This window comes from Vitis riparia, chromosome 1 (genome assembly GCF_004353265.1).
Source record: "Vitis riparia cultivar Riparia Gloire de Montpellier isolate 1030 chromosome 1, EGFV_Vit.rip_1.0, whole genome shotgun sequence".
In the NCBI taxonomy this organism is placed as follows: Eukaryota; Viridiplantae; Streptophyta; class Magnoliopsida; order Vitales; family Vitaceae; genus Vitis; species Vitis riparia.
This window is the reverse complement of record NC_048431.1, coordinates 5,146,837-5,159,863: the sequence shown is the minus strand read 5'-3', so window position 1 is coordinate 5,159,863 and position 13,027 is coordinate 5,146,837. Positions and strand designations below refer to the sequence as shown.

Sequence of the window (13,027 nt, the reverse complement as noted above, 5' to 3'; positions counted from 1 at the left end):
TTGAGCCAGTTGGCCATTACCTCGATCGGTTCACCATTTTGGGCCTGAAAACCTATATTTTTCAATTATTTTTTTCTTCTAGCACTTAGGCAAGACATTTAAGTAAATTAATATGCCAATTTTGAAACGTTTTGCCTAAGGTTCATTTGATAGATCTCGGGTTTTGATGGAAATGTAACTTTAAAGTATAAACCGAGTTTTTCAAAGATGCATGAAATGATATGTAAATTCTAAGTGTACTCATGCATTCATCTTACATATGTTTCTTATAATTAAAGATCTTCAAAAAGTCTTGATTTTGCATTCATTAGGTTATTTGATGAATTTTCAATTTAACACTTGAAATTATTTATAATTCAAACCGATTAGTAACTTAATCATGATTTGTTATTATCAAAACATAATCAGGAGAACCATTGGGCTAACAATATATATATATATATATATTAAAAAAGCATTAGAATTTTCATATAATTTTTTAAAGTTTCTTATAATATCACTATTTTTCTGTTTGTTTTTTTTTTTTCCTTTTTTTTTTACTTTTTTGTCCAAATGAAATTTCATGGTATTTTCATTATGCTGTATATTAAGTCGCAACTTTCCTTTATTTTTCCACCATTACCTTTTTTTATATTATATTTTTTTCACCATATGTTTTCTTTTAATTATTGTATGTGATGAAAAAAAAACAAAAAAATGCTACAATAATTGATATATTATTTAATGCTTTTATTAGCATAAATAATTATTGTTTTTTTAATGAATTTCGAATTTCAATCTCACTCATTTCATTTTAATTATATCTATAGTTTATAATTATCTGTTGACTTATAGGAATTAAATATAGTTTGCTATAATAATTAATATTAATTTTTAATTACAGATGCAATTTTTGATAAATTAAAACAATGAACTTAATCCTAGTTGTGATTTCTTATGTTATTGTTGCATGCATACTTCAAATAATTAATAATGGTTTTTTATTTAAATTTTTAAATAAGATTATTTTTAAAAAAAGCTGGTAAATCAAAGGTTGGGTTGACCTCATTCAAAAAAATTGTTTTTTGATTTTGACCTTGTTAAGTTATCACCATAGGCACAATTTTTCTCAAATAAAGAAACCATTGACAAAATTATAAATTTGATAATTTGAAAGGACAACCCTTAATATACCCTTTGATTACTTTATAGAGATAGAAACATTCTTTTAAGTAATTTAATACTTAATTTTGGATGGTTTTTTTTTTTTAAAAAAAATAAACATGTTATGAAGTTTTCAATTTTTTTTTTTTTTTTTAAGAAAGCTTAGAATCTTCTTCAAATTTTCAAATATTTGATTTTCTTGAAGTTTTTAGTAAATTTTGAATCTTTTAAAAGCTTTCCAATTTTGTTCTGCTTTTTCAAGATGCCTTCTGAAATAAGAGAAACTTTTTATTTTATATCGTTAATAATTTTATTTTGATATTACCTCTTAAATTTCTATAGATAATTATCTTATTGTCACTTTTTCTCATTATCTTCATGTGGTTTTTCATTTCTCTCATTTTATGTAAAATATTTTAATTTGACATTATAACAAGACATCTTTTTAGATACGTTGATACTATTTCTATACCATAATGCACATTAGTTTTACGTTATCTTCTCTCATTACCTTCCTCTAAGTGGCTTTCCATGTTTTTCATTTTTTTGAGTAAAAAAATTAATTTTATGTTATAGCATGGAAGATACCTATTCAAAAACTACCTTCTATGATGTTTATTATTTTCTATTAATTTTTTGTTTTCCAATTATATTAGGATTGTTACCTTATTCTAATTGGTATTTTGCCTCTCTCCCTTTTCGTGGTTTTTGTTTTTTCCAATATAATGACAATTACATTCTATCTAATGACCTTCCATATTTTTTTGCTTTATATGATCAATTTTATCAACATACAACGGAATTTTGTCTCTTTTTGTTTACATGATATTATAATTTCATATTGATTGAAAAACATTTGAAAAATGTTTTTTATATCATCCAAGTTTATTTTTTTTATTATATTTTTAAATAATAGGGATAAGTTAGTACATAAAGAATTGAACACGAGATTGCTTTGACAATTTTGTATTATATTTCATTATCACAAAGAATATTTAGTAGAAGTGGATTTGTATTTGGGATTTTCGTACTAGATTTTAATTTCATAAAAATAGGGATGTGAAATTAGGAAAATTCATTAGTCTTGTCATCGTACTAGATTTTAATTTCATAAAAATAGAGATGTGAAATTAGGAAAATTCATTAGTCTTGTCGTCGTGTAAAATATGTTTTATTTATTTATTTGTGTGGGGAAAGAATCAAAAAGGTGCAGCGTCAAAAACAAAACGAAGAAAACATCTGATGTCTATCTTTATTTAAAGAAAGTAAAGAATTTTGATTGGAAAAAAGGCCATTCGTTCACAAGTGGCATTGTAGTTATTTTGATGAACAGAGGATGGCAGACAAGTAAATTTAAGGCCAGCGCTGCGGCTATTAAAGCCCAAAAACCACTTCTTTCAACACACATCGGCAGCTTAATTAGCTCTGCGCCAAGAAATTGCTTCCAATTTCCGGTTTCCAGACACTATGAAAAGCCACACCTCTCTCTTCCGCCTCTCTCTCCTCTCAGCGGCGTTAGCGTCACTCTTCGCTGCCGGTGCCGGTGCTGCTACCGCCACCCCCACCACATACTCCGACAACTCCAAAGCTATCGACTTCATCCGTACAAGCTGCAACGCAACTTTGTATCCAGAACTCTGTTACACCTCCCTCTCCGCCTATGCCAAGAGCATCCAACAAAGCGCCGCCCACCTGGCCCGCATCGCAGTTGCTATCAGCCTCTCCACGGCCAGCCACATGGCCTCCTACGTGGCCAAACTCTCCCGCCAGGCAGACTACGGCGCAGCGCCGCTAACCGCCGTCGCCCTTCATGATTGCTTCTCCACCTTCGACGACGCCATCGACCAGATTCGCGGCTCTCTCAAGCAGCTGAAGCAGATGAAGCAGATGAAGGCCGGTGAATCGTTTATGTTTCAGATGGCTAACGTGCAGACGTGGATGAGCGCCGCGCTTACCAACGAGGAGACGTGCACCGATGGATTCGAAGACGTGCCTGACGGCGCCCTGAAATCGGAGGTGTGCGACCGGGCTGCGAACGTGAAGAAGTTCACCAGCAATGCTCTTGCCTTGGTTAATAGTTATGTTAACAAGGAAACTAACCCTACAGAAACGCCTTGATTTCACATCTTATGTCTTGTAAAAAAATGGGAAAAAAAGAGGTAAAACTGAGTGATAGTATCTTAGTTTTCTTGGGTTTTGCTTTGTATTTAGTTATGGTGCTGTTCCTTCTTTCCTGTTTGAAAGAAAGAGAAAGAAGCTTTTTAAAATTTTAACAGTCCCCCTCTCTTATTTTCCGACGAGAATTCCATACCTCCCTCTCTACTTACTCTTTGGTCGTTCAGAAAACAGGGTTAAAAAATTAAATGTAGTTGTGCTTTTTCTGAACAACCAACCGGAAAGAATGAGCGGCATGCAGTTCATGATTTTCCTCACTGTCATAGCAGGTGACGGAGGCTTTCTATTCACTGTCAATTGAGTGATTTATTGATTTTCAACTAGTTTGAATTTTGGGAAGATCCAGGAGACCTAATCAGCAAGTATTCAGATTTCGATTTCGATAGTTGACACATACAACCAAATTTACAAATATATCAAGCCAAGACAAAAATAAATGAAATCAAAATAAGATAAAAAATCCATAGAACTTAAATTATAAATATAATCTCATTGATCATACTTTTTTGAATGCATCTGCTAAGTTTACAGTAGTAGTAGAGACTATATTAATCACTAAACCATATTAGAGTCTTTTATCTTTCTCTCTATTTCTAGTTATGTAACTGTGTTAACGCAGACGGCAGATAAGAAATGAGGAATAAACAAATATAGTCGGCAATATTTTGCCCCATCATTTTGATTTGTTCGGATTTTCAGTTGTTTGTCCTAATCCTGACTGCACAGCTTCACTATTTGTGTGTAGCCAAATCACGCCAAGATGGAATCATTTTACCTGTAAATAAACATATAAATAAATAAAGCAGCAGTTGCCTGTCCAAGATTACTGTTATTTTTTCATTTTTACTTCATGATTTAGAAGACCCACAACCATACAAAAACGCCAACTGGATAAGGCTGTGTACGTCCAAGATTTTATGTGATTACTGGCAAACATCTCTACTTTAATCATGATGTTTACAGTTATTACTATTATTTTTTTTTCAGAAAAATATGAATCGCAAAAGATGATGGTCAAGATTGGGATTGCTTGAGACATTCTGTTCACTGTCAATGATTTACTTTACTGTTTAAAAAGGTACGGATCGGAACCTTTTTCCCCTGCTACTTCAATGATCAAAGATGGAGGACAAAATGACCCTCTTATTATCTTGACTTCGAAAATGACAATGATGAAAAGACACTTAAGAAAAAGAAAATTTGTCTCTAAAGTTATAACGATGTTGTGCAAGCGGGAGTTTCGTTATCATGGATTGAAAAAGCCAGCATGTCAATCTGTAAAAACCTATCATCTCCTCCGTTATTTTCTTTGGTTTCCATTTTTTGCAGATGTTTCTATCCTGGAGGGTAGCCTGTCATAACAGTAGTCTGGTTGTTTGTCTTTCAATACGCAAACAGTAGGTGCAATTGTAAGTGTGTACATATTCATGGCATCCACGTACAAGTTGAAATTTTCACTTTCAGTTCAAATGGAACCTAGGCTCAAGAGAGATTAAGAAAACTATTTGGTGTGATGTCCCTAACCAACGGAGAGAGGTCTAGTAGTGGTGCACATGTAGTATGCATTAGTTAATGTTAGCCGTCAGCAAATAAGAAAGAAAATATAAAATTAGCCCAGTTTATGGTACGGAAGGACGTGGGAGTAAATGACTGGTCATGAGCAAATTATTGAACTCTAAATTCACTCTATGGATGACACATCCTAGCTAACAACCAGACAGTTCACGCCTATTAATGGATGACTGAGTGAAAGCTATACTCATACATGATTTGAGGGTGATTTTGGCTGCATTTCCCATTCTGCCATGACAAAGTTAAGGTGTTTTGGCCCCTAGGGTCTGGATTTAGATGAGCTGTGCTTGGCATGTGAACTGAAAAGGGGAAGAAATGGTGAGGACAAAGAGGAGTGACAGTAGAGACATACATACACAGCTCACTGTGTGGTTCACGGGATGCCCTTCTATTCCAAGTATGGGTCCCAACTTTGCCGACATATATATATATATATATAGCATCCATCCCTTATAATATTTCCGGAAACAATGTCTCGAGTCTCGACAAGGCTACAATAAGGACGTTTTGGTACCTCTCCTTCCAAATTGGTTTCGACATGTGAATACAAGAAGTTGGTCCTATATCGGCTACTTCACGTGATATATGATCCTATGCTAGAATTTTTGTATATTCAACTCTTATAGAGTCATTCGATGTTAAGAAGTTCACGCTTTTCCCTTGCTATAAATAAATAAATGATAACCGTCTGGCCCCATCTATGTGGTTAAATGGTAAGCGACAATTACAAAAGTCGGAGCCAGGATGGCCTTGTGAACCACGAGTCCGGACAACCACTCTTATAGAGTCGACGCTTCTTTAGTTTGGTCCTTGGTCCGGAGTCCGGAAAGTACTTGTAATTTAAAAAAGGGAAATGAATAAATAAAAGCCTATTTTAGTTTCGGGGCACTTCCAGAACAGGGCCAGTGGGACCATATTTTCATCTCTTCTACGCTGGTCATTGCATATATATTCAAGTATTGAAAAGAAAAACCGTATCCATAATTTAGGGTTGAACTATATAGTATCAAAATATACTTTTTCTTTTATTTTTTTTTATAAATATAAAAAATGTATCATCAATCATATGATATTTTGGGTATTGGAAAAAAAAAAAACTTTCATTCATGAGGATTTGAACCTTTCAAAACTTGGTTACCAAACAACTATGGAGTTGATTTTTGCTCCTTTTTGCCTCCCCTGAAAATAAATTATTTTCTTACCCCGACTTATTTTCTAGGTCCGTCACTCTCCCTGCCATGCTTTAACATCAGATGAGCCAGTTAGGAAATGGCCATTGTTAGGTTGATTTCTGTAATCTAATAATCCAAGTATGAATAGGCCTAGAAAATTAGGCCAAGGATTAATAATGGACCAGCCTGTCCTAGTGCGGACTTGGGCTGAAGCAGGTTCTTGTTAGGCCCAAATACGCTAGGAAGGCAGCAATGGCTTATAAACTACACTCTCTGAAGATTATGAAATAATAATAAAAACAAGATAGATTATATGAAAGCTAAATATTTTTCAAATCGATTTAATGTTTCATTTGGGCTAGCTACGCCGTAAGTCAATTGCTTGGGCTATGTTGGCCCTAAAATATTACTTGAATCTTAGAAATTCAAGTCCAGTATAAGCTACGATCCAGGATTCAATGGGCCACTACCGAGAACCTTTTTTGCTGCACCATTCCAATCAACCTAAGCCCAATCTGTTTTTAAGTGGGTTTGTCACCTCCAGCTGTCCAGCTGTATAATTTTGTCTGGGTTGTTGCTCAGTGATTATGCCGCAATGGACTGGATCAATGTTTAATTTGAGTTGGGAGAGGTCTAACACTTAACTCTTGCCCTAAGTTCGGTTGGTGATGGTAACCTTTGGCCCATGTTCGGACGATATAACATTTCTTTGGAGGATGAATTTATTCACCTTTATGTTATGTTTGGTTGTTGAAAAATTTGAGAAAAAGTGCGAGAAAAAGAAAATAAGGAAGAAAAAGAAAAAAAATAAAATAAAAATTAAATTTAAAGTCAATACATTATTTTTGTATGTGTCATTTCAGACTCATTTTATATATATTTTTTTCTTTTTATGGAAAGATAAAATAATTTAAAAATATATATATATTTATAATTAATTTTAATTATATTTAATTTTCTTTCTTATTTTTTTTATATAAATAAACCAAAAAAATAATAATAATTTCTTTAAATATTTTCTTTCCTTGGCGTTTCGGCAATCAACAAATACTTCTCTTTTATCATTTGTTGTTTTCACTCACCTTTTCTTTAATTTAAACCCATAATGATTAACTATATTTAAGTTAAACCCCAAGAAAGGTAAGTAAAATTTACCATTTCTTTAGATATTATATATTCAATGAGTTATAGTATGCTTCTATTTGGTTTGTCAAAAAAATAAAAAATAAAATATATTTAGTTAATTTTCAAATAGAAAGATATTACTTACATATTATTAAAAACAAAAATAAAGTCTCTTATATTGAAGTTCTCTCCATAATTTACTCTTCAATAGGAAAATTTTATTTTCTTATTAATAATATTAATAATTAAAATATTTAAAATTTTATAAATAAACAAAACAATATCACATTTTCAATATAAAGATTTGAATTTTCTAATTAAAATCCTTTGTTTTGTAAAGTGAATACTATAAAAAAAAAAAAATTAAAAATAGAAGAGAATAGATGAGAAAAACAAAATATATAATAAATCATGTATGTACATGAGTACATCTCATCTCTTCCATGAGATTATTAAAGTCATGCATTGTATTATCCTACCTCTTATTTAATTCCATTCTTAATTATATATAAAATAATATATTTTATCATATGCTTGTTTTAACCAAATAAAACTTATATTTTATCCTATTAGATGTTATATTCAATATATCAAATATAATGTATGGCTAAACTTGATTGGTAAGATATGATAAAATCGGTATACTTCAAAAAATATTTAATTTCTTTTAAAATGAAAAAAATACCATATGCCAGTATTTATTATTAAAAAATGTGAAATCTTTATCATATTTAATATTATTAATTCAAAAATAATTATATAATTTAGTAAGCTATTTTTTATTTCTTTATTAATAAATCTCAGATCAAAATGTTTAAAAATCTATAAATAAAATATTACATTATATTGTTAAATATATAAAATCATTTTGTATATATATTAGTATTATTTTAGGTTGTATTATGAACAAATATTTAAAAAAGAAAACTATTTTTAATAAAAAATTAATTTTTTAGTCATTAAAAAAAAAAAGGGTAATAGAAACAAATTGAGAAAAAAATAATCAATGAGAAAAAATTTATAATTTGTGAAATATCTGCATCATATATTTTTATTTAGAATTATTATATCTCATATGATAAGTTATCATTTCATTTATCTAATCCGATGATTATATTGTGAATTAAACATAGGATAAAATATATATATTTTTTTATATTATTCTATACTATATTTAATGAACAGGACATATTCTACAATTAAGGACATGTATCATTTTATTATGCATTAATTCAATTACTATTACGAAAATCTAATGCAGGTTTTTGAAGCCTGGTAGGTAGACAAAATAGACTGATCACTCTCCATCGTTGGAAGTGGCTTCATCCCAACTTCAGTCCAATCCCATATCAAATCTGACTTCGAAGATATTTATTACAGAAGAAAGACAGGGGCGTACGCCTTCTTGGCCTCCCAAACCATTAGAAAATAGTGGAGAACAGAGCCTACATAATCCTGTACCCAAGACACCAAAAGCAGAGGCTGAAATTGTGTATGTCCGTTGAGTAAACCTAACTTGACTGCAACCCTTATCTGTCTTCCTTGTCCCTTGTCAAACACATGCACGATTATGCATGACGCAACCTCAAAAGTTAGTGAATTCACATGTAATGTGACCAAGTAACAAGTTGTTTGGTTGATATGACTTGAGATTTTCATTACCAGGCTATGGGGCTACTATCTCAGTAGCTTTCCATGAAAAAGAAAGAGCTGGGTGTCAATGAAAGAAAAACTTTGACGTTTATGCTATTAAAGAATCGGTCAGTCTTTAGGACTAACGAGACAAGTCTTTTTTACTTCTCAAAAGTATTTCTTTCTTTAGCATGCTTAGTGTCATATAATAATCTAGGGTCTATTTGGTAATCCTGTCGAATTGCCAGAAAATTGAGCTACCCGCATGCTAGGAATCTGTCGAATTGTCATATAACACGTGTTAGTGCAAGGGTTAAGCCATTTCAAAAGTGGCTAATGGGAACTGTTACGGGAATGGAACCACATGGCAACACAAGAAGTTGATAACATGAAGGAACCAACAACCCACATATCTGTTCACCTAAACTGAAGGAAAGGGACAAAGGCCATCGCAGTCAGACAAAGCTTCACGAGTCGTTTCCTATTGCTTTTGAATAAGTCATAAGGTGGTAACTGAGGGTGGGTGTTGATGAACCATTTATTTAAGAAAGAACGTTTATTTATATTTTTAGTTCAAAAAATATCTCACTTCTTGAGGATTATATTTAGAATCTTGCATACCATAAGACATTTGTGCCTATACTTCACTAAGCTAGGGAAAAATAACCATAGAGTTTTATATGTTGGATCAAACTTTAATCATTTCTTCCAAACTTTAATTATTTCATCTAAATATTGATTGATGTTTAGTGAAAAAGGGTCAAATCTTTTTTACATTTGACATCACATTTCGTGAGCCTACTCTAAGAACCATTATTTAAGTCACTTATTCTCGGGTTTAAGAGCAATATTATTGCACCTCAAACATTATAGATTCAAAATTTGAGGATATAAGAAACCAAAGATAGAAAGGCAGCTCACATTTGAAAATTGTTTTTAGATGCAGAGGGTATTTCTAACCAATGTTGACAAAGTAAATTTTATATATTTTAAAGAATAGCAATCAGTTACTTTTTACAAAAATCACGTTCTTATTTGGTTATCATAATTGTGATGTTGATCAAAAACCAAACTTAAAAGATCTATGGAGAAAGCGTGGCATTAGTTTACCTTGTAATAATACAAGCTTTCTTTGGTAAGCCAACTCGTGGCCTATAAAAAGGAGGCTCCTCGCAAGAAGCAGACATCCAAATTAAAGAAAACAGCGTACGGTTGCTAGCAAACTTGGGTCCTCATGGCTAGACTCTTATTGCATTTTTTGAGTGCTTATTTTGTGGTATTATACGTGAGGGTGGTGGATGGTGCTCCAATTTCATCATGCAGTCAGACCCCATATCCTGAAGTATGCAATTATTTCATTGGCAATTACAAGCCCACTGCAGGGGTTGATGAAATTCAGTTCCCATTTCGCGACAGGGTCCTTAGAGTCACAATGAACCAAGCCAAGCAACTCCACCTGCTGGTTTCAGCTATGGACTTGAGCTCGTCGGATGAGCGAACCAAGTTGGCTTGGGCTGATTGTTTGGAGCTTTATGAGAACACCATGGACCTGGTGAATCGTTCCATCAACTCTATCAGTCCAGCGGTCATGTTTGACTCTCAAACATGGTTAAGTGCTGCAATTGCCAATCAGCAAACTTGTCTAGATGGATTTATTGATTTCAATCCATCTTCTGATCAGTTTCAATCCTTCCCATCTATGTCAATCTCAACCAGTAACTTCTCAAAGTTGCTTAGCAATTCGCTGGCAATAAACAAGGCAGCAGTTTCCGCAACAAGTATGCTATCTAACAATCAGGCTGGTGGCCGACGCTTGCTTTCTAATGGCTTCCCAACATGGGTTTCAGCTGCTGATAGAAAGCTTCTCCAGTCATCTGGGGCAGCTTCAAGGGCTGATATTGTGGTAGCCCATGACGGGTCCGGTAATTACAAAACCATTTCTGAGGCTGTTGCGGCGTCGGTTAAGCTAAGAAGTGGGACTAAGAGATTTGTTATATACGTGAAAGCGGGTGTTTATAGAGAAAATGTGGAAATCAAGAGGAAAATGCAAAATATCATGATAATCGGAGATGGGAAAGATGCTACCATTGTCACAGGCAATAAGAATGTTCAAGATGGCTCCACAACTTTCCGTTCTGCCACTTTCGGTAAGTTTCTCTCTGATTAAACTCCTTAATCAGGTAATCCATCCTCAATATTCCAGTAACGTAGAGTTTCAGTATTTTAATTGACTACGCACAAATGAACTTGTACCATACTACATATCTACTTCTTGTCAAACTTACATTTAATACTTCTTTCATTCATGCAAAATATAAGCTCGTGTCTGTGCTACTTTTCAAACTCATGCTTGTAACACTGAAGTTGATATGACAGTTTTCTAACATTGAAAACTAGAGGAGACGAAAAAGACATCCAATGAGGAGACTGGTGGATGTGCTAGCTTCTAGAATTTTTCGTTTCCGTTACCCCGGCCTCAGTAAATGAGACACAGCAACACAGCGCCCAACTTTCATATCCATTCACAGGCTGGAGTCAAAACTTTAGGCAACGTTTTAGGGCCACTCATACATTAACGAAAATCTTATCCAAATGATTCAAAATTGAACCATGCATTTTCTCCAATAAACAAATAAAATCATAATCTCTCACTCATATGGATTTAAGTTTCTTTCAGCTGTTTCGGGTCATGGCTTCATTGCTCGAGATATGACATTTGAAAACACGGCTGGACCTCAGAAACACCAAGCAGTTGCACTTCGCTCAAGTTCGGATGGTTCGGTTTTCTATGGTTGTAGCTTTAAAGGCTACCAAGACACCTTATATGTGCACACACAACGCCAATTCTACCGCAACTGCGATGTATATGGAACTGTGGACTTCATCTTTGGAGATGCAGTTGCGGTTCTCCAGAACTGCAACATCTACGTGAGGAGACCCATGAGCAACCAAGCAAACGTCATCACCGCTCAGGGAAGATCCGATCAAAATGAAAATACTGGGATTTCAATCCATAATTCGCGGGTCATGGCAGCTCCGGACTTGAGACCTGTTCAGAGTCGGTTTAAGACGTATCTCGGGCGGCCATGGCGTAAGTACTCAAGGACAGTTTTCATGAAGACTTCTCTAGACGGCTTGATCGATCCTGCAGGGTGGAGTCCATGGAAAGGAGACTTTGGTCTGACAACTCTGTATTATGGTGAGTATATGAACACAGGAAGCGGTGCAAGTACTCGTGGCAGGGTGAAGTGGCGAGGATATCATGTTATTACTAGCGCAGCGGAGGCCGAAAAATTTACAGTTGGCAGATTCTTGGTCGGAGATTCATGGATTCCGACCACTGGAGTTCCCTATGCTTCTGGGTTATGATATGTAGTTTTCCTGCCTAAATTCAAGTGAAGATGGTAATGATATTGTCATATAGTTTGTGTTAAGCTTTGTCGCGGTATCACACATGGATTCTAATAATAGGCTGATGTTTGTTCGGTCTCCATGTGAACTAAGGTTTTGGAAAACTTTATTGAATAAATTAAGGTGTGAAGTGTACATAATCATATCGTTTATAAAAGTAGTAGAAAATTTGTAGCTCCAGAATTCTAAGTTGAATCATTAATTGTTTTTTCGGTCTTGTCATTCCACAGGGATTTTTTTTTTTTTTTTCAGAATTCTTGACCTTTTAGAGGAAGCTAATCAAATTTAAAAGGTTAAGATTCTGATTTGTTTGGAAATAGAAATTGCATTTTCAAACCATAAATAATTTGATAGATACACGAATCTCTGCAGGAATTGTTAGAGACAAAAATGGATAATAAAGAATTTGTTTCTTCACCATATAAACAGTAAATTATTTCCTCCAGTATCATTTGCTATTTCCTCAAAATACTTAAAAGCTGGAACAACTCTTATCCATCTCCTATGTTGAGGCCTAGGAGGCTGTGGAGAAAGGACAACAATTTCATTTCGGGAGGATTTAGTGGGCCAGAGATTATACATATTCAAAGAGAAAAATATGGTATTTAAAAGCAGAAAGACTTCCGCTACAACCAGGAGAGATGAGCGATACTCAAAAGAAAATTGAAGCGTGCAAGTAAGGAGTTAGACGAGGTCCAATGTTCATGGATGGTCGCCCAAGTGGTGGATGAGCTCTGATTGATGAACTTCCTTCAATGGTCCTAGTAATGCAAAAGGGAAATTTTATTTGAAATCAT

The 13,027-nt window shown here is 33.7% G+C and overlaps 2 protein-coding genes across 2 annotated transcripts; both read left to right on the top strand.

The window, feature by feature from the left end:
- The first annotated feature begins 2,551 nt into the window (after positions 1-2,551).
- LOC117920066 (21 kDa protein-like) lies at positions 2,552-3,528 on the top strand. The gene has a single exon (XM_034837454.1). It carries the CDS (start codon positions 2,611-2,613, stop codon positions 3,259-3,261), a length of 651 nt encoding a protein of 216 aa, XP_034693345.1. The 5' UTR covers positions 2,552-2,610; the 3' UTR covers positions 3,262-3,528.
- Positions 3,529-10,021: 6,493 nt separating this feature from the next.
- Positions 10,022-12,404, top strand: LOC117919785 (pectinesterase-like). The gene is made up of 2 exons (XM_034837076.1): positions 10,022-10,966; positions 11,497-12,404. The coding sequence occupies exons 1-2, from the start codon at positions 10,054-10,056 to the stop codon at positions 12,186-12,188; spliced, it is 1,605 nt and encodes a 534-aa protein (XP_034692967.1). The 5' UTR covers positions 10,022-10,053; the 3' UTR covers positions 12,189-12,404.
- The last annotated feature ends 623 nt before the right edge of the window (positions 12,405-13,027 follow it).